This window comes from Netta rufina (genome assembly GCF_964035555.1).
Source record: "Netta rufina genome assembly, chromosome: Z".
Taxonomy (NCBI): Eukaryota; Metazoa; Chordata; class Aves; order Anseriformes; family Anatidae; genus Netta; species Netta rufina.
Genome location: NC_140126.1, coordinates 7,646,370 through 7,667,302, shown reverse-complemented (window position 1 = coordinate 7,667,302; position 20,933 = coordinate 7,646,370). Strand labels below are relative to the sequence as shown.

The 20,933-nt window shown below is 40.1% G+C and overlaps 1 protein-coding gene across 3 annotated transcripts in view; it reads left to right on the top strand.

Moving 5' to 3' along the window:
• ZFR (zinc finger RNA binding protein) overlaps positions 1-15,354 on the top strand; it is a 47,725-nt gene extending 32,371 nt beyond the window's left edge. For 2 of the 3 annotated variants that reach the window (XM_084305404.1, XM_084305403.1), the window contains exons 16-20: positions 7,016-7,113; positions 7,935-8,030; positions 12,044-12,155; positions 12,261-12,358; positions 12,942-15,354. In XM_084305404.1, the coding sequence (XP_084161530.1) occupies positions 7,016-7,113; positions 7,935-8,030; positions 12,044-12,155; positions 12,261-12,358; positions 12,942-13,121 (584 nt within the window). In that variant the 3' untranslated portion in view covers positions 13,122-15,354. Of the gene's footprint in view, positions 1-7,015; positions 7,114-7,934; positions 8,031-12,043; positions 12,156-12,260; positions 12,359-12,941 lie in introns of those variants that run through there. The other variant, XM_084305405.1, reaches the window with a different exon arrangement.
• Positions 15,355-20,933: the final 5,579 nt, after the last annotated feature.

Here is a 20,933-nt window from a genome sequence, read left to right as displayed (position 1 = left end):
CCTATTTTGAAGACTGCTGGTTATTTGCTGCAGAGTTAACAGTATGTGTTTGTTTTTTTTTTTCTTACTGCAGCTTCTCATGCTCTGTGTCTTACAATGGTTTAAAGTTTTCATTTTTTTTAGCTCGCTTGGGAAGCTAGTTCAGGTGATAAGGAAGGCTTTACCGGAAGAACCAGTTTGAATAAAGATGAGACTGAGATTTGCACTTGGAGTAGAATCGTGTTTGATGTATAATAATCCCATTACAAGATAAAAGGAAAAAAAAAAAATAATACAGTGTGAAATAAAATTGTTAACTGCATAGCTACTGTTCCTTACAGTGTTGTGCATTTGACAGTTTCCCAAATCTGATACATTCAAAGTGCTCTAACCCCTGCTGTGGAATATTTCCTTCAGCAAACAAAGTGTACATATTTATAAACACATATGTGTGTGCGCGTGTGTTTTTTTCCATCCTTAGCTAACAGCCCCGGTCCAAAGCCTTCTAGCAGAGGGACTTGATTCCTGTCAGGGGTTGCTGCCAAGACATCGGAAGGATTTTTGACCAAGGTTTTCTAAAGCTCATTGTCACACCTGCCATACATTATAAAGGAGGGGGTTTGGATGCATAGTCCTAGCATCTCCTGTTACTTTGTGTTTGGCTTTTTTTTTTTTCTTTTCGTCTTTGTCTCTCAGAGTTCAGCAGTGTTCACACTAGTTTTGAAATAGTTGACTGGGTAATATGTGTTTCACGTAATAAAACTACCAAAATTGATATACCTGTTAACTTTTAATGAAGAAGTAGTGTGGACACGGCATGTTTAACTGAAGATTAACCCCTTATATTTAGGCTAGTAATAAATATGTAGCGTGAGAATTCATGCTTGTGTTTTGTAAATTAATTCAGTTTTGTGATTTAGCTTTAGGGTGGTAGGTTAGGAGTCTGAATTTAGTTGAATAGTCTTTAAGGGGTTAATCCTAAAATGTGAAACATGCAAAAATCCACAGATTAAATATTACAAGAGTTCCTTTTTTTTTTTTTTTTTTTAAGTCAGTATATTCTTAGTTCAATAAGTGCCTTGGCAACTTCTGACTTTCACAGTCTTTTTAAGTTTCAAGGGTATTCATATGATTTCTATTATTAGAGGGACACTGTAGATTGACATTTCCAGCACTAAGTGCACTTCTGTGTGCTTACAGTGTAATAGTTACTAATAAAATTATTTTCCAAATTAAAAAAAATATATTTTTTTTTTCCAAAATTATTTTCCAAGTTTTTGGAGAGCTGGAATTGAAGTAATCAGAGTTTAAAATTACATAGTGAATTATTGTGCTATAAATTTGCAGTGTTACGTATTTGCATATTATGCAAGACCGATGGGCTGAGGCCAACTGTATGAAGTTCAACAAGGCCAAGTGCTGGGTCTTGCACCTGGGGCACAGCAACCCCAAGCAGAGCTACAGGCTGGGAGAGGAATGGTTGGAGAGCTGCCAGGCAGAGAAGGACCTGGGAGTGATGGTGGATAGTCGGCTGAATATGAGCCAGCAGTGTGCTCAGGTGGCCAAGAAGGCCGACAGCATCCTGGCTTGTATAAGCAGTGTGACCAGCAGGGCTAGGGAAGTGATTGTCCCCCTGTCCCTCTGGTGAGGCCACACCTCGAGTACTGTGTTCAGTTTTGGGCCCCTCGCTACAAGGACATTGAGGTGCTCGAGAGAGCCCAGAGAAGGGTGACCAAGCTGGTGAAGGGTCTGGAGAACAAGTCTTACGAGGAGTAGTTGAGGGCTGGGCTTGTTCAGCCTGGAGAAGAGGAGGCTCAGGGGCGACCTTATCGCTCTCTACAGGTACCTTAAAGGAGGCTGTAGCGAGGTGGGGGTTGGTCTGTTCTCCCATGTGCCTGGTGACAGGACGAGGGGGAATGGGATAAAGTTGTGCCAGGGGAGGTTTAGATTGGATATTAGGAAGAACTTCTTTATGGGAAGGGTTGTTAGGCATTGGAATGGGCTGCCCAGGGAAGTGGTTGAGTCACCATCCCTGGAGGTCTGTAAAAGATGTTTAGATGTAGAGCTTAGTGGTATGGTTTAGTGGAGGACTGGTTAGTGTTAGGTCAGAGGTTGGACTCAGTGATCTTGGAGATCTTTTCCAACCTAGACGATTCTGTGATTGGTTTTATAAGAATGTAAATAATTGACTCTTTAGGCTACTAGAACAAACAAACCCATATTTTGTTTTAAGCTTATCAACTTTATTAGCTTCTCTTTTCCTGCTGTGGGTTTTCTCTGGGTGTAGCCCTTGTCTGTAATATCTAAGTCATACCTATTTCTTCTGTTATCTTACCTGAAACCTTCCTTGTGTAGGTTTGTGGTGGTTCACAGAATCACAGAATTGAAGAGGTCAAAAAGGACCTTGAAAGATCATCAGGTCCAACCCCCCTGCCAAAGCAGGTTCCTCAGAGCAGGCTGCCCAGGTAGGCGTCCAGAGGGGCCTTGAATATCTCCAGAGAAGGAGACTCCACAACCTCCCTGGGCAGCCTGTCCCAGTGCTCCGTCACCCTCACCATGAAGAAGTTCTTTCACATGTTGGTGCGGAACTTTCTGTGCTCCATCTAGTGGCCATTACTTCTTGTCCTATCCCCGCAAACCACTGAAAAGAGGTTGGCCAGATCCCTCTGTCCCCCACACCTCGGGTATTTATACACATTGATGAGATCCCCTCTCAGTCTTCTCTTCTGAGGGCTGAACAGAGCCAGGTCTCTCAGCCTTTCCTCATAGGGAAGATGCTCCAGGCCCCGTATCATCTTTGTGGCCCTACACTGGACTCCTTCCAGGAGATCCCTGTCTTTCTTATACCGGGGAGCCCAGAACTGGACACTATTCCAGGTGAGGCCTGACCAGGGTAGAGTAGAGGGGGAGGATCACCTCCCTTGACCTGCTGGCCATGATCCTGTTATTGCATGCCAGGATCCCGTTAGCCCTCTTGGCCACAAGGGCACACTGCTGGCTCATGGTCAACCTGTCATCCACCAGGACCCCCAGGTCCTTCTCCCCAGAGCTCCCCTCCAGCAGGTCATCCCGCAGCCTGTACTGATACATGTGGTTGTTCCTTCCCAGGTGCAGGACTCTACACTTGCTCTTGTTAAACCTCATTTGGTTTCTTCCTGCCCATCTCTCCAGCCGGCCCAGGTCTCGCTGAATGCCAGCACAGCATTCTGGCATGTCAGCCACTCCTCCCAGCTTTGTGTCATCGGTGTACTTGCTGAGGGTGGGCACTATTCCCTCATCAAGGTCGTTGATGAAGATGTTGAACAAGACCAGACCCAGCACCGATCCCTGGGGAACACCGCCAGTCACAGGCCTCCAGCCAGACTCTGCTCCTCCAATCACCACCCTCTGAGCTCGGCCAGTCAGCCAGTTCTCAACCCACCTTACTGTCCACTCCTCTATCCCAGACTTTCTCAGCTTTGCTATCAGGATGTCATGGGAGACAGTATTGAAAGCCTTGTTAAAGTCAAGGTAGATGACATCCACTGCTCTCCCCCCACTTACCCAGCTGGTGGTGCCACCATAGAAGGCAATGAGGTTGGCTGAGCATGACTTCCCGTGGTGAATCCATGCTGACTACTCCTCATAATAATCTTCTCTTCCAATTGCTTGGAGATGGCCTCCAGAACAAGCTGCTGCAATACCTTTCCAGGGACAGAGGTGAGACTGACTGGCCTGTGGTTTCTTGGATCCTCCTTCTTGCCCTTCTTGAAGACCAGCGTGACATTGGCTGTCCTCCAGTCTTCAGGCACCTCACCCGTTCTCCAAGACCTTTCAAAGATGATAGCGGTTCGGCGTTCACCTCTGCCAACTCCCTTAGCACATGTGGATGCATCGCATCGGGACCTATGGATTTGTGTGGGTTGAGCCCACTCAGACGCTCACAAACCACTCCGTTGTCAACAAGGGCGGAACCCTCCACTTCCCAGACTCTTTCTCCTCCCTCCAGGGTCAAGGAGTCCTGGGGGGGAGTCCTTGAAGCAAAGACTGAAGCAATGAAAGTATTCAGGATCTCTGCCTTCTCAGCATCTCCCGTTACCAGGACACCCTCCTCGTTCAGCAAGGGACCCACATTATCCCTAGTCTTCCTTTTACTGTTTACATACTTAAAAAAAAAACCCTTCTTGTTATCTTCTATGTCTTTTGCAAGCCTCATCTCTAGGTGGTCTTTAGCCTTCCTTGTCGTATCCCTGCAGACCCTGACAACCCTTCTATACTCCTCCCAAGAGGACAGGCCCTTTTTCCACATTTCATAGACCTTCCTCTTCCTTCTGATCTTATCAATGAGTTCCTTGCTCATCCACACAGGTTTCCTGCCCCCCTTTCCCAATTTCCTACTCTTGGGGATGCATCAATCCTGAGCTTGGAAGAAGTGCTGTTTAAATGTTGCTCAGCTCTCACAAGCACCCTTGCCTTCTAGCAACCTAGCCCATGAGATACTCCCAAGCAAGTCCCAGAAGCGGTCAAAGTTGGCTCTCCGAAAGTCCAGGGTTGCAAACCTGCTTTTTGCCTTACTTCTTCCACCAAGTTCCATCTGGAACTCCACCATCTCATGGTCGCTTCATCCCAAGTTGCCCCCGACCTTCACATCCCTAGCAAGCCCATCCCTGTTGGTAAGGACAAGGCCCAGGAGCAACCCGTGCTTCATTGGCTTCTCCACCACCTGCGTCAGAAAATCGTCTTCAACGCATTGTAGGAACTGTTTGGACTGTTCATGCCTGGCCAAGTTGTTTACCCAACAGATGTCTCAAAAATTGAAGTCCCCCAGGAGAACCAACGCCCATGATCATGAGGCTACTACCAGCTGCTTGTAGAAGGCCTCATCAACCTCCTCCTCCTGATCTGGTGACCTGTAGTACACCCCCACAACAGTATCCCCCATACCAGCCCACACCTTAATTCTCACCAACAAGCTCTCCACTTGTCCTTCACCCTCCCCCAGCTGGAGCTGGGTACACTCTAATTGCTCCCTCACACCCCTTCACTTCCCCAGCCTGTCTTTCGTAACAAGGCCGTAGCCCTCCATGACAGGATTCTACTCATTCAAGCTGTCCCACCAGGTCTCTGTGATTGCAACGAGATCGTGGCCCTGCGACTGAACACAGATCTCGCGCTCATCCTGTTTATTTCCCATGTTTCCGCGCATTCCTATACAGGCACTTCAGGGAAGCAGCAGGCACAGTGACCCCTGGAGGGATGCAAGAAGAAAAAAATTCTGGATGGAGTATTGGGATCATTGCCTTCTCTGAGGAGCACTCAGACAATCCTATGGGACAACTCAGAGGTTTTTCCCTACTATCTTCAACAGTGAGAGCAGTGACAACTTCACCCGGCCCTTCTCTGTCGCTTTTAGCTCCCCTCTCTTATGGTTTCTTTGGGTTTTCTTCCTTTTTTTTTTTTTTTTTTTTTGGACTTTTTTGATTTTGTTTTAAATGAAACACTTTAAATGTCTTCATTTGCTCTGTAAAGGCTTTGTTAGTTTCTTATTTCCACTTCAACATATGGTCCATAAGTTGATTATCTGTGAGAGAAGATAACCTTGTTTTTCTCAACTTGGTTCTTAGTCCTCATTTTAACCCTATGCAGAGCAATAAGAATATCATATAAAAATGCCTAAATCTCAGTGTAGTACCTTAGTTGAAATTCAGTTATTGGAAACTTAGAGCACCATGCTCATTTACAGTTTTTTTTTTTTTTGCTCTGCGTAGTAGAGTATCCTACTGTTCATTATATATTTGTCTATAAGTATGTGGCAGCTTCAGGGCTGTCTCTGCAGCATACCTAGAATTTTCTCCATGTTGGCCTGTTTCGTAAGTCTCCCTCTTTCTGTTTTACTAATTCAATTCTCTGACTTACCGAAGGTTATACCTTGCTGCAGTAAACCATATAGTTTTACACAGTCAGTTCCTGTGAAACGAGTGCCATTGAGAGAGGGCTTTTTGTTTCCTCTTACCTGGTATATTACCAGTCATGCTACCTTTTTTGTTGTTGTTACAGGTCACAATAACCATTTTCATAAATAATAAAATAAAAACATTAAATGTATCATATGCTTATAATTTTAAGCAACCTGAATATACCATTTCAGACTGTTCAGTGTGGTTCCTGTTGTTGATTAAACCAATTCCAGAATGGCCTTCTGGTCTACTCTATTTAGGTAACAAAGCAGTCAGCTTGGTAACTTAATTAAGTCCTTTTCTGAATATTTAATACACAAGATCTACATTTTCGTTTAGACATTGTGCTTTTGTTTTTTAAACTATTCCTAGCTTTTCTTTTTTCCTGCTGAATCTTAATTAAAGCAGTCCCCTTTCATATCTTTCTTTACATCTGAAGTTATATTGGAGCATATGTATTATGGGTTGAGGAATTTGAGTAAGAGAGGTTAGGTACTAGAAGGTAGTGGAACTCTGTAATATTGAAGAGCATTTCAGATTCCTTCAATTAGCTTTTAAAGCAAAAATCATTTCATACCAAGGTTAAGATGTAATAAAAATAACATCACTACTAAACGTCTAGTGCTTCTGAGATGTTATATGTCTTTTGAGGACTAGGTCCCAAATAACAGATGACAGTTAAAACATACAAGAAACTGAGATTAAATGTTACTACTTGGTTAAAGTGGATTTTTGTGTTCTGTCTGTCTTGTGTTCTCTGTGCTGGCGCACTGTGTCCAACCATCCTTCCTTCAGTATTTAATTTTAGGGGATACGTATTTTTCCAGTGATAGCTTAAATAAAGAAGTGCTAAGCATTGCGTAATCTGCAATGCATTTGAAAATAACCTGAGAGCTAAATGAAGTTTATTATGCTCTTGATCTTCATGCTGGGTTGCCCTAATCCTAATTGAATACCTTTTATGGAACATTTACACGTGTTGTTCAAGGGTTTAAACTTCAAATGGCATGTGTGACATTGAAGCTACTTTAAGGAAGTGTCTTGCTCACCTGGTCAAACACCCATTCCTCACTGCATTTTGCCAATTCAATCCATTTTAGATGTAACCTCGGGTATGGTGAAAGACCCAGCGGACGTCTTGGACAGGCAAAAATGCCTTGACGCTCTGGCTGCTCTACGCCACGCTAAGTGGTTCCAGGTTCGGAACATCATTTTACTTTCTTCTTGTAGCCTTATGAGAGATTAGTTCAGTTGCGATATAAATGTTTAATTGTGTGAAAACACTCAGCGTTGTTCATGCTAATAATACTTACTATTTTTCTGGTCCCTAAATTTAAATGTAGAAAGTTGAGTATGGAGGAACTGCTTTATGCAGTTATTGCTCATTTGACATGATTTTTTTTTCTGGTCATTGAGAAGGCGATGTTGAAAGTTTGACTTGCTTGGGGTGATCATATGTTGTATATTTGTTATATATTCCATAAGGCTGCAGAGTAACTTTGCTTTAAATAATGGAATATGTGTTTAAAGCTTTGTGTTTAGATTTAAGACTTTTTTTCCTATTTTTTTTAAGTGCATTAAGTGTAGGGAATGAAAGGTGAGAAGCAACTGTTTGGTTTAGTGACTTTGCATTCTGGCAAAGGCACAATAAAGAAACCAAACAGATTCCCTTGACCTTTCAGTCTCTATACCTACTTCTTAGGCATTTACTTTATCCTTTTTATTTCTAATATAGAAAGATACTGTATTTATTGTTACAAGTGAACATAGGTCAAAGTGTACAGGGGATCAAGAAATGTTATTCTTGTATAACCTGTGCACTTTGACTTTTACAAGCTTAAATTACTAACCCTGTATAAAATACTGCTGTAAATGGCAGCTCATGGAATAAACTTGTAGAATGATTTGTTTCAATCTTGTATCTGAGCTTCCATTGAACAGTGGTGTTTTAGTCTTTCAACAAGGCCTATTTGCTGTAGGTGCTGGCATTGATTAATTTGATTTTGTATCGCTCTCAAGGCTAGAGCTAATGGTCTGCAGTCCTGTGTGATTATCATACGTATTCTTCGTGACCTCTGTCAGCGTGTTCCAACTTGGTCTGATTTTCCAAGCTGGGTGAGTAATACTGTTCCTGAATGAGTCTTTTCAATGCACATGGTGCTGCAAGTAGGGCACTGGAAAGTGTTAACTGCAGTTAAGTGTAGAAGTAGTATGTTTTTTGTGCTTGTATTTACAGGGAATATAGAGGGTGCCTCTAAAAACATAATTTTCTGAAGTTTAGTCATTTGGAGCTGGAATTTTTCCAAAGGAATTCTCTTGTTCTTTGGAATTCTTTGTGTTTAGCATCCTTTTTCTAGATTTCAGGTGTTGTTTGTTTATTTTAACTTTATATAAATAAGTCTTTGTTTTGTTTTGTTTTACCACCTACTGGTGGTTAGAAATTCCTTGGGTTTTACTGAAACTGGTTTGAAGTGATGTCAGCTATGCCCAGGTACCTTTGTGATAACAGAAAGGTCACTTTACAGAACAAATCACAGTAATTCCTGTGATTGTTAATGTGACCATTCTCCAAGACGAAATACCACAGTACTAGTCAGTGGATGTGTCAAAATTAGCGTCTTTAATCATTATCACTTCGAAAAAGATCTGTAGGTTGAAACCATTTACTTCTGATAATTCCTGCAGCTGAGCATTCTTGTAGCATTGCTTTTGCATTGGTTATTTTAAAAGATGCCCTACAGGAGTGTAATTTGCTCTCCAGTCTGTGGACCAGCCAAAATTAGTCTGAAAGAAAATTTCAGAAATGTGTGTAGATAAACTGACTGTTTTGTTTAACAAACCAAATTGTGTTGCATTGTTCTGCTTCCCAGTCTAAACTTTTCAGTTTTGACAAGAAGATCACTAACATTGTCAAGACAGTTTCAGTGGTTGATACTCTTTGAATGAGAAATGTGTTAGACTTTGAGACAATTCTATTAAATTCTGACAGTGATGATTTTTTTCTGGAAAAATATAGAAAAAGTTACATATTTTTTTTAAGTGTGAATAGTAATATATAGATATCGTGCCAGTTTCTGTGCTACATGTCTGAAAGGTACACTGTATAAATACAGCATACAAAAGCTAGAAAATTATGTAACTGTCCTCTTAATTATCACTGTGATGCTGAGTTGCCAAAGAATAAAATCTGGTGTGCCTGCAGGAAAGCACCCTTACAGCTGTTGCAACACACATGAAGGTGAAGAACAAGGAATGTTGTTTCTTCTTTGTCACTTCGTCTGTTCTAAGGCACATCTAAAAGGAAAGAGAAGTGTGTGTGAAGTCTAGCTGCATCTTAATTCTCTACAAGAGTGTTCCCTGGTTTTCTGAATTGATTTTTGACAATGCTGATATGCATTGTCAAAATGTCAGTGATGTGAACTAGCACTGAAGTCTGTGTAGTCAGTAATTGTTCTGGCCTACTAGCAAAGTCTTACTGACAAGGCAGTTACAGAATGAAAAATTGTGATTTTAAATACCTGTAATTTATGCTGGTCACAGATTGAATTTCACAGATTGAAGAAACATACGTATTTTTCTGAATACAGAACTTGTTCTGACCTGTATGCTAGAAGCCTGTTACAAGTCAAGGAGCTTTTCAAAAAGAACCTAAGTGCTTCTAATAATAGAAAGTCTTAGGAAGCTTAAACACAGACATTCATAGCACCATCCTTATTTACCTAAAAATAAAAACTAAATTGGAAGAATTTTGTCAACTTCCTGCATGTTAGAAGGAATGACTACTCAGGACTTACAGGTACCTTAAAGGAGGTTGTAGCGAGGTGGGGGTTGGTCTGTTCTCCCACATGCCTGGTGACAGTATGAGAGGGAATGGGCTAAAGTTGGGCCAGAGGAGGTTTAGGTTGGATATTAGGAAGAACTTCTTTATGGAAAGGGTTGTGAGGCATTGGAATGGGCTGCCCAGGGAAGTGGTTTGAGTCACCAACCCTGGAGGTCTGTAAAAGATGTTTAGATGTAGAGCTTAGTGGTATGGTTTAGTGGAGGACTGGTTAGTGTTAGGTCAGAGGTTGGACTGGATGGTCTTGGAGGTCTCTTCCAACCTAGATGATTCTGTGATTTTCCAGACTTGAAATCCAGGACCTTACATGTACATGAACACTAGGGCATTGTCCTCAGGTTTTTGGTTGCAAAACAAGTGAATAAATGCAAAAACTTGTTTTGTTTTTTAAATTTACTGATGTGTTTTGCTTCATATCTGAAAACAGCTAAGTTACTGTGGATAGTACTCCAAAGCTTGGTCCTCAGTGATCCAGTGGAACTATGGAAATGCCTCGCACAGGAATTGAAATTTATTAGTTAAACAGAGCTAAAATGGAAAGGAATGAGCACCCTTAATGAAGAATTGTAATCAACACTGACTGTAATTAGTTGCACGTGTCAGAATGTGCATTTACTCTTACAAAGTGAAAATAAAAGGCAGCGTTTGAAAAAGTGTAAACTCAGAGGAAGGGAAAAAAAGACATTGTTTGAAAATGAGACTTGCAAATGAAGTGGTATTGAAACATCTGTTCAGTGCTGAAAAAGCTAAGGAAAGCTATTCCTTGCCATTGCAAATCTTTTTAACAGTTTTATGAAAAAAATACATAAAATAGGCCTATAATAAAAAGAAGCAATGGAAATAATCACAGAGGGGAAAAAAAAAAAAGAGAGAATTTAAAATACACCTTTTAAAACAATCATTTAAACAATTTCTGATGTGTAAATTTTTGAAAATCTGTTGATCAATAAGATTTTTTTTTAAATTGTTTAACATCTGAGTTAGTATTAGCTTATGTCCAGAAAAAAATTGCTGTGAACTTCAGTTTTGTTAAACCAAGGAAGTAGTAGCGATTTAGATTAAACTTCAAAAGACACTTACATTTTTGATGATTTGAGTTTTTGTGTTCTTATAGGAAAAAAAATATTTTTTGTCATAGTCTGTTACTGTCATTAGATACACTGTGTGCTGTTTATTCCTCTGGCTGCCAGGTTTAGATAACCCATCATTTTTCAAGCGTTCTAAAAAAGTTGTTGGACAAATTGGCTACCTGTCATACAGTATGTTATCTTATAAATTTCTAAAAGACTTTTGGGTAATCTCTGATGAGAAGAGGCATGTCCACATTGGTAGTCAATGTTAATCTTGCCCCAGCTTTCTTCTATTCATTCTATGCATTTTTTTTCTATTTTAACTGAAATTGTTTTGTGATGTGTAATGTTCTTCAAAATTTCTACATCAAAAGTTGTTGAGTGAACCTAATGAGGTTCCACAAGTTCAGGTGCAAGGTGCTGCACCTGGGTCAGGGCAATCCCAGACAAGAACACAGACTGGGAGAAGAACCCACTGAGAGCAGCCCTGCATAGAAGGACTTGGGGGCTCTGGTGGACAAAAAGCTCGACAGGAGCCAGCAGTGTGTGCCTGCAGCCCAGAAGGCCAACTGTGTCCTGGGCTGCAGCAACAGAGGGGTGGGCAGCAGGTGGAGGGAGGGTAATGTGCCCCTCTGCTCTGCCCTGGTGAGGCCCCACCTGGAGTGCTGCATCCTGAGCTGGGGCCCCCAGCTCAAGAAGGATGTGGGGCTGTTAGAGTGGGTCCAGAGGAGGGCCAAGAAGGTTCTCAGAGAGCTGGAGCACCTCTCCTGTGAAGAAAGGTTGAGAAAGCTGGGGTTGTTCAACCTAAAGAAGAGAAGGCTCCAGTGTGACCTTATTGCAGCTTTTCAGGTGCTTACAAAAACGATAGTGACTTTCTGCTCAGTTAGATAATGACAGAACAAAGAGAATGGTTTTAAATTAAAAGATGGGAGATTAAATTAGAGGTCTGGAGGAAATTCTTCACTAGAGGGAGGTGAAGCACTGGAACAGGTTGCCCAGAGAGGTTGTGGATGCCCCATCCCTGGAAGTGTTCAAGGTGAGGTTGGACAAGGCCCTGAGCAACCTAATCTAGTGGGCACCCTGCCCATGGCAGGGTGGTAGCAGCTAAATGATCCTTCCAAAGCAAGCCATTTTATGAAAAATTCCGTATAGAACAAGAGTAGCAGCTTTTTTCTGTTTCGATCAGTCTTCTTCATTAGCCGGTTTTCTTATTGTTACAGGCTATGGAGTTGCTTGTAGAAAAAGCAATCAGCAGTGCTACCGGACCACAGAGTCCTGGGGATGCACTTAGAAGAGTTTTTGAGTGTATATCTTCAGGAATCATCCTTAAAGGCAAGTTGAATTCGATCAATGTACTTAATGCTGAAGTAATATAAAATAAGTAGTCGTGGTCACAATAAGGTAGAGATGTGCTACTAACAAGCCTAACCATTCTAGGTGGTCCTGGCCTTCTGGATCCTTGTGAAAGAGACCCTGTTGATACACTTGCTGTAATGACAGATCAGCAACGAGAAGATATTACTTCAAGTGCACAGGTAAGGGAGAGTATGTGTAACATTACTAAAATTGAAGGCATTTGTTGTTTGTTTTTGAATGAGGCTATGTGTACATGAATTTTCCTTTCTTATAAGAACATAGTCCAGTTTTTTAGATGATGATCCTGAAGCTAAGCAATGAAAATGTCACAGGATAGGATGCAGAGCAGTATTGTGTTTTGCACTAAAATAGCTGTGACAAGTTTGAAGCACTCCTTCCTGTATATGACCATAAGGATGCTCTGTCTACAGCAGTATTCTATTAGATTTAAAATTATGTTGGAACTTAAGATTGTATAAATAAATTTGTTTAAATTTTAATATTTATCCATTTATAGTAATGACCAGTCACACAGCTGAATAGCTCACTGACTATGTTGAAGTTGAGATGTTGGATTTTATACAGAAGCAACAAATGTGACACGCATATATTAATTACTTTGTTGACATTGTGGGAAGGAAAAGGATGGATAGTGAGAGCTAAGGATGATATTATCTTACACAGTTTCTTCATTGTTTGACAAAGTACTCAAAACTGACATTTGCTTCTAACTGAAATGTCTTCTTTATTTCCTTTTCATAGTTTGCATTGAGACTCCTTGCATTCCGTCAGATACACAAAGTTTTAGGAATGGATCCATTACCACAGATGAATCAACGCTTCAACATCCATAACAATCGTAAAAGGAGAAGGGACAGTGATGGGGTTGATGGATTTGAAGCAGAGGGAAAAAAAGACAAAAAAGATTATGATAACTTTTAAAAAAAGTTTGTCATTTTATTCTAGGATTGAAGGTGATAAAAAGTCCATTTGTTGCCTTGCTTTTACTTCATTCATAATAATGTCTGTTTAAAACATCCAAAACTAACTTGGGGATTAGATTTGGAAGAGAACAACCTAGCTCTTCTTTGAGATTCTGAACATGGTAATGGATGTGCCGTATCAGACAAATTATGGATGGAAAGACTACAAATGGAAACTCTGTCCTTGGAAAAAAAAAATAGTTTGAGGTTTTTACTTTCATTGCATTTTCTTTAAATGTGTTGCTAACTTTAGTAACTTTTCTTCTTTTTTTGTCCTTTTTTTTAATTAAGAAGTGTGTTGTCTTACCTTGACTGTATTTAATGCAGCCTTTGTGCTTCTGTTGCTGTGTGTATTTTGACATTTTATTTAGAAGTTTTTTTGTTTGCCCTTGACACTAGTTGTATAAGTTACTTTGTGTTAGATAGTATAAACTGTTCCCTTCCCAATTAATATTTCACAGAACTTTTCTTTTTTTTGTAAAGTGAGACTGCAGGATTATGTTTTTTTTTTTCCTAAATGTGAAGGGGTTACAACACAATTATCCTGCCATTTGAGTGCTCAGAATTAAATGTTTTTGCCAATCTTGTGGCATTTGTCTTCTTAGTGTGATATAACGGTGTAATTAAGACAAATTTGTGTTAATCTAATCAAGTTTGCCGTTAGTTGTGCATTAGCAGTATAAAAGCTAATATATACAGTATGGTCTTGCAACAGTTTTAAAGCAGCTGCATAATTGATCAAAGTTTTGCATGACGTTTTTGTTTTTAATAGAAGGGCTTTTAAAACTATAATTTTAGATTAAATGCGTAGTTCTTCTTATGATTGACTTTGTGACATAGCAAGGCCAAAAAATAACTTTCTGAATTTCTTTTCTCAACGTATAAGCAGAAGCGGGCATTTCCCATTTGGACAAAGTTTGTCATTCTTTTCAAACAACTTTGTCAATATGATATTAATGCCTCTCAGCCCTTAACAAATAAATGTTTGTCATATCAGTGCCTGTGAGGTTATTCCTTATAGCTATTCCTGTATAAAACTTCTGTGATTTTTTTTCGATATTCAAATTTTAAAAGTGAAGTATTACTAAGTGAAGGTTATCAAAGAAAAAACCCAGAAAATTATTTGATGTGGCCATAGTGTATGCTTATGTCTCTTTCAAAAAGCTAAATATAGCAGTGGTGTAAGTAAAGTTACATCATACTGTTGATGTATGCTCTGGTACACAGGTGTGATTTGTTGTCACAGCACTACAGTGGAATACTCGAATAAAAACTAAAATTTATTAAATGACTTAAATTCATTATACACTGGAAACTGGAGTTTCAATTACTCTGTTCAATGTGTATTACGCTTTGTTGCAAACCCATAAAACACACAGATAACATAGACTAACATTCCGGTATCTAATCACTGGCTGTATGAGAGTGTCAGGCATCACAACTATCATTTGTTATTTCTGATAGTTTATTAAAAAAAAACCTTTTGTTCCAGTTTGTGGTTGATTTTATCTTTGACCTTTTTAAATAAAATAAGTTTTGGAGTAGGGGGATACTTTTGTCTTGCAACACCCACTGCTAACAGCATGGGTCTATGGAATGCAAATAAAATATTTTAGAAAATAGAAGTGGTCTTAAAGAAAAATGTTAATACAGTGTTCAAGTATCAGAGTGCAATTTTAAAAGGAGTGAGTATTAGTGGTAAGCAAATAAAGAGAAAACATTCTCATTGTAAGTAAGATTTCTTAAATAATTTCAATATCAGAAATACAATAATTAGTGTGTGCTTTAAAATTCCTGTAAAAAAATAAAAAAGATTACACTAGTTTCTGTTGTCCAGCCTTGAGGCGTAACTTCCAAGTGTGTGCTTGTGCTTAGTCTTTTTTCTTTTTTTTTTAAGAGGGGGATATCTTGCTGCCATAGTGTCTAGTTAGCCATTACTATTTATTTTGAAAGCTACAGGTGCTATTCGTGTGGCTAGTTCAACTCCATACCAAAGTTTCTTTCCTCATAAAGCTAAAACTTGTCTATTCAGGCATGGGACCCTAACTTTAGGATTAAAAAGGTCAAAGATGTTATTTTGGTTTTCCTGTATTTTTGTTCTGCTGGCTTTTATCTCTTAACCAGTTTCTGGATCTTTCGAAATATTGTATACTTAAAGTGATTCCACATTAAATACGAAGCTGTGACCATGATTTTTGCGCTGTGTGGTGAAGAGTTAATTTCGGTTTCTTCCTGTTTTTCCTGCCCATTTTAGTGGGCTGTTTTCACTAGGTAACTACTGGCTCTGGAAAAACTAAGAATGGAAAAACAACATTTTAAAATGTACAGAGAGTTTTGACTTTTAAGTACATTGTGTGCTTAGGGAGACAAAACTTCCATTCTTTTTCTTTCTTTTCTCTGAAGGCTGTAAGCTGAAGAATTTTCTAGCCAGAAAGGCTACAAATCAAATTTCTTCTGATAGATTATTTTGTAAATCTTCTCAAGAGTTTTTCATTATTTTTTATTCAGTGTGGTATTTCTCAGACCTTTTCAAATGAAACAGGTAACAAATCTTTTGGGGATGGGGAAGAAATCCAAGGATTGTCATCTGTAGTATAGTGTTACCACAAAGGTTCTCAACCAAATAAAAATCAGGCTTAATTCTGTAAGTATCTGTTAATTTTGTACCCATTTTGTACCATTTTCTCATTTGGATTTATGAAAATTGCAATTGTACATATATGTTCATACTACCCTAATAATACTTGGCAAGTGTAAAGTTCCTAACGGTAGTGTGCATCATTTTTCATAGCTATCAGATTGGCAGCAGGGGATTTTTGTCCTACACAGTGCATACTTTCCCACTTAATGTTGCCTTAACATACCAGCATTAGAAATGGTCATCTAATTAATACAATTGTTTTCTTAAACTGTTTTGCAAATCCATGTCTATTAATATTCTGAAGCCAGTGATTAATTAATTGAAGGATAGTTTAAATTTAGAGACTCAGCATAGCTTAATTATATTCAAATACATTCTACATCAATCCTATTTCAAATTGATGTCCTAAAATCCAAAGACACATAGAAGGTATCAAGAAATAGCTATTAATTTTTGAAGTTTCCTACATTTGAAAATGTTAAGTTTGCAGAATGGAGCAGCTGACAAAGATAAAATAAATCATTTACAGCAGAAGGTTACTTCATCATTAAAAAGGAGATTAAAAGTCTTGTTTCTACATGAGTCATAAACATTGCTCCTTACATAAGCCTTTTTTCTTTCCTCTTCTGCATACTGTGTCATGTTTACATCAATTGTATGCATATGATTAGGAAGCTCTCTAGAATACGAGATACCTTTGTCACAGATTTAACTGCAGGCATATGTTCAGATTTATCAGTAATTTGCTGGTTGTGCAAGTTAACGGTTTGCTATTAGGACAGGAAGCTGAGCTGTATTGCTGACAATGCAAGTCAGAACATTATGAGAGAGGTTAAGATGCCTCAACACAAGGGTTAAGTGCTATTTTATGTGCTCCTAAGGTATGTGGTGCTGCAAAAGGGGACAGGTTTTGCAGAAGTCTGACTGTATCAGCCAGCCCTGTATGTATATTTCAGTACATGACATATAAAATGGCATTGTTTAGCTATGTATTGTACCATGTATTCATTTCCATGATAGAAGAGTGTTGGTATTTTTACCTTTTTAGAGTTTGTGCCAGTGTGGTCCAGAGCATTGCCAGTATAGTCACATGAAACAGCTACAGTGAGGCTGGATAATCATGGAGAAAGCACTGGCATTAGCAATGTTGTGTGCTTGTCACAGAAGGAGGGGAAGCTCAAATGCCTGTGACAATTAAATACCATGCCGATTTGTCCCAGTAATGATGGTCGTTTTTTTAAGCATCTGTTCTGTGATTTACTTCTGTCCAAGGTTTTAAGAATACATAGGAATCATGGTCTACAGCTCCCTCACGAGGGGAGCGGAGGGGCAGGCGCTGAGCTCTGCTCTCTGGGGACAGCGACAGGACCCGAGGGAACAGCATGGAGCTGGGACAGGGGAGGGTCAGGCTGGGGGTTAGGGAAAGGGTCTGCACACAGAGGGTGGTCGGGCACTGGGACGGGCTGCCCACAGCAGTGATCACAGCACTGAGCTGCTGGAGCTCAAGAAGCATTTGGACAAGGCTCTCAGATGCATGGACTGATTTTTGGGTGGTCCTGTGTGCAGCCAGGAGCTGGGCTTGGTGATCCTTGTGGGTTCCTTCCAAACTGGGATATTCTGTGATTCTACGAATCATTGACTTGACATTTTTCTCTTCCAAGCTATTTTAGTAACTTTTTTAAACATACAATGGCTAACTTGGTTGGATTGTGTTCTTACTGCTTAAATGGAGTAAGAAAGTTGCTCTTCCAGCACATGAGGGACTAATTGTTTCTAATCATTTACAAAAAACATTTATCACCCATATAAATATTTAACCTGTACAAACGTGCACATGAATTTCCCTGTTTCTTATATTGAGCAATCAGCTTTCTGTGGCCACATCTCGAGAATGTCACCCAACAGTCTTTTTCCAGTCCCAAATATGTTTCTGATAATGTGGCTTATTTTAAGTTCATTATGATTTTGGTGCCCTTTTGCAGAAACAAGGATGTACACATTTAAGCAGGAAAAAGAAGTAGGATTTTAATGAATTATGAGAAGGGGAAAGAAACTGAGTAAAACAGTATTAGAACAGAACTTGTTAAATGGGTCCAGTTGAATAAATTAAATGAGGAAGGCTTTTTGCTGGAGAACTACCAATGAAATCTAAATGCAAAACTGAAGAAAAGTGATGTCAAGTACTAAAACAGATCACTATAAATATAAATAGTGCAGCAACATGAAGGCTCTGTCTCATGCAGAGAGAAGGGCCAGTGCAGTATGTAATTTGCCACCTGTGGCAACTACTGCAGTGCTCTACTAAAGCGTCAAAGACAAAAAGTGCCAGGTTATTGAGGAGGTTGAGACTGAAATGGTTTAAGCTGGTCACCGTTCATGTGCTTGGGGGGGGAAATGAAAGGGAAGATGAAGAGAGGGGGCTGAGATTCCATATGCATCCATCTTACTTAGCAGGCAAAGCTGTACATCTGGCATTCATGCCTTGTTCTGCTGCGTTTGAACGAATGGAGAGTCAGCGATCAGTGCTAAAAAAAATAAAAAATAAAAAATCGGAAATCAAGATGCTGCACAGCCAAAAAAATTGCATTTTTATGCAGGAGGAAATCAACCGCCTCAGCTAGGCAGATGCTTGAAACGTGTCCGTGTGCTCAGAACAGCAGAGAGCGCTCTTGTCATTAGCAGCAGCTGCCCTCTGGCTGGGGACGGTTAATTCTCACATCGCTGCGACAAGCACGAGGCGAAAACTGTGATCTTTCAGCTACTCCGGTGTTCCTCTATTGAGAAGAGTGCACTTAAAAAAAAAAAAAAAAAAAAAAAGGGGGGGAGAGGGAGAGAAAGAAAAAAACGCCAAAATACACCCTCGATGCATCAAAGTTGCCATGGCAGCAAAATCCAATCACTGCTAGTGCATAAGAGGAGATCAGTGGTTAGAAGCCCAGGCAGGACTACCTCATGAATAAATTAGAAGCAAATACTTTCTGGGGTAAGGAAATGAAGCATTTCAGCAAGTAGGTTTGGGAGAAGAGCGATTCAATTTGTCCAGAGTCACTTTGGAGCTGCAAAGAAGAAATGAGCTCTAGAAGTTTTCCCAAGTAAATAGAGATTCACATTGAGAAAGAGGCTACAGATGAAGACTTGAGAAAATGTGCTTCAGAAGAATCTGTCTTGCAAGTCACTGGGAACAGGAAGAGAGGCATTTTAGATGTAATTCCTGTACGAGGAGACAGCGTATTTCTGCATTCTTGCAGCCATTTCTCAAGAAATGTCTTGCAGCTGTGTTTGTTGTCTGCCTCTTGTGCTGTCAGGGGTGAATTCAGGATAATGGATTCAGGATAAGCATTCCTCATGTGGCAGTGGTAAATCATAAACCAGCATTCTGGATGCCTCAACTAATGTTCCCGGCATGCTGTCCAGTATATCCAAAAGCATAAGATGTGCCAGTTTACAAGCTGCACAACTGATTCAGAACTCATATAACAAGAGCAGCCAGAGCAGAAGTGTTTCCTAAAGAGCAGCAAAGCAAAATCAGAGAAAGCAAACCTGAATGCCACGGGCTTGGAACAAAGCCCTCACAAGAAACTTCCATACACCCTCTCTGCTCTTTTATGTGTTTTCCCCAAGGAATAGCCCCTCTACAAATGTCACCCATGCATTAGGGAAAGGAAAAAAAAAAAAAAAAAAGTAACTAAAGTAACTAACTTCCCTGGCAAAACATTCTGGAAGTGCAGGCAAGTGCTGGGTTCCCCAAGACAAACAGCCAGATTTCCAAATACCCATCTGACATCCAAGTGTGCCAAACCCAGTGCAGGCATCACCACTGCCATGGTTTAAGTCTAGAAAATTTGGTCAAGAAACTTTCCACATGAAAAGTAGAACTGAAAAACCACAGTAATTCCAGAGAAAATGTTCTAGCAAATGGAAGACAGTTGCTAACATGGAAGAATATATGGTATTAGCAGATTTCTTTTACAAGATCTGCTTATGTTGCAATGGTTTGCTCCTTCAACAACTCATTTTCCTAGCAGTATACCTTACTTAGATGAAGGTCATTTTGGAGACAAGGACAAAAATGGGAAGCTAGATCCAGTCCCTAGACTCACATTTGTGTATTACCATCAGTTTCTGCTAAAAGACACATAGCTTTCCTTAATGGGTGAGTTTATGCCTGTTTCTTAAATTATCCATGTTGGAATTTTTAGTTACAGCAACTGTATGGGAACTGGGGATGACAACAGGAGTGCTGGGCTGGATGGCTTCTGTCAATACCCAAGATAAGCGATTACTGTGAGTCACACATGCATTTTTCATTGGGAAATCAAATCCAAGAGTATGTCAAGGGCTTAGCAGGCAAATTAAAACAAACACATGTTTTGCTTCAGTCATGCATTACATACAATTTTTACTGATAAAGTAGAAAACCAAAGAGACAGGACATTGTTAGCACAAGCTTCAACTCTGTGTCTGCTTTACAAAGAGAAGAGGCTCCTGTCTCGAGCAAACACTGAATATTTCTCCCTACTGGTGCGCTGGAACCTGCCTGTCCTGTCCTGTCTGACTCAGATGCCGGACGGTTCTCTCTGACTTCTCCCAGAGTGAGACCACTCAGCCATCAGGAAGAGTCCTGCAAGGAACAGCTATTGAGCTAGATGGACCACATTCTCACCTGGTGATGGATAGCTAGAAATCTTCCCCAGGAAATTTCTGCCCACATTGTATTTGGAGAAGTTACTTGGGCAGAAAGAACCTGAGCTGCCTGGTAACTCTAGAAAGAATTCCTTGGCAGCTTTTTCCATCACCCTTCTCAGGGACTGACATCCAGACTGGGAGCTGAATGTTTCTCTTTCCTTACCTGGGGTTCATTCCAAGGCAGAAGAACAGACTCAGGCTCTTTGATGCCAGTAGATCTGTGTCTGCACTTATTTTCTTGTTTTATAACAATCCTTAGCAGGTCCCTTTGCCTGCAGGTTGAGAAAAAATGACGTTGGGAGGCAAGCCCTGACGTAACTGCCTCATATCCAGTCCTGGCATAGGCTTGCTCCTGAGGCATGGCTAGAGAGAATAAGTGTACAGCTTGATGTAATTTGGATTCAGAGCCTTTGGAGAATAAAACAAAGGTATACCACACAACAA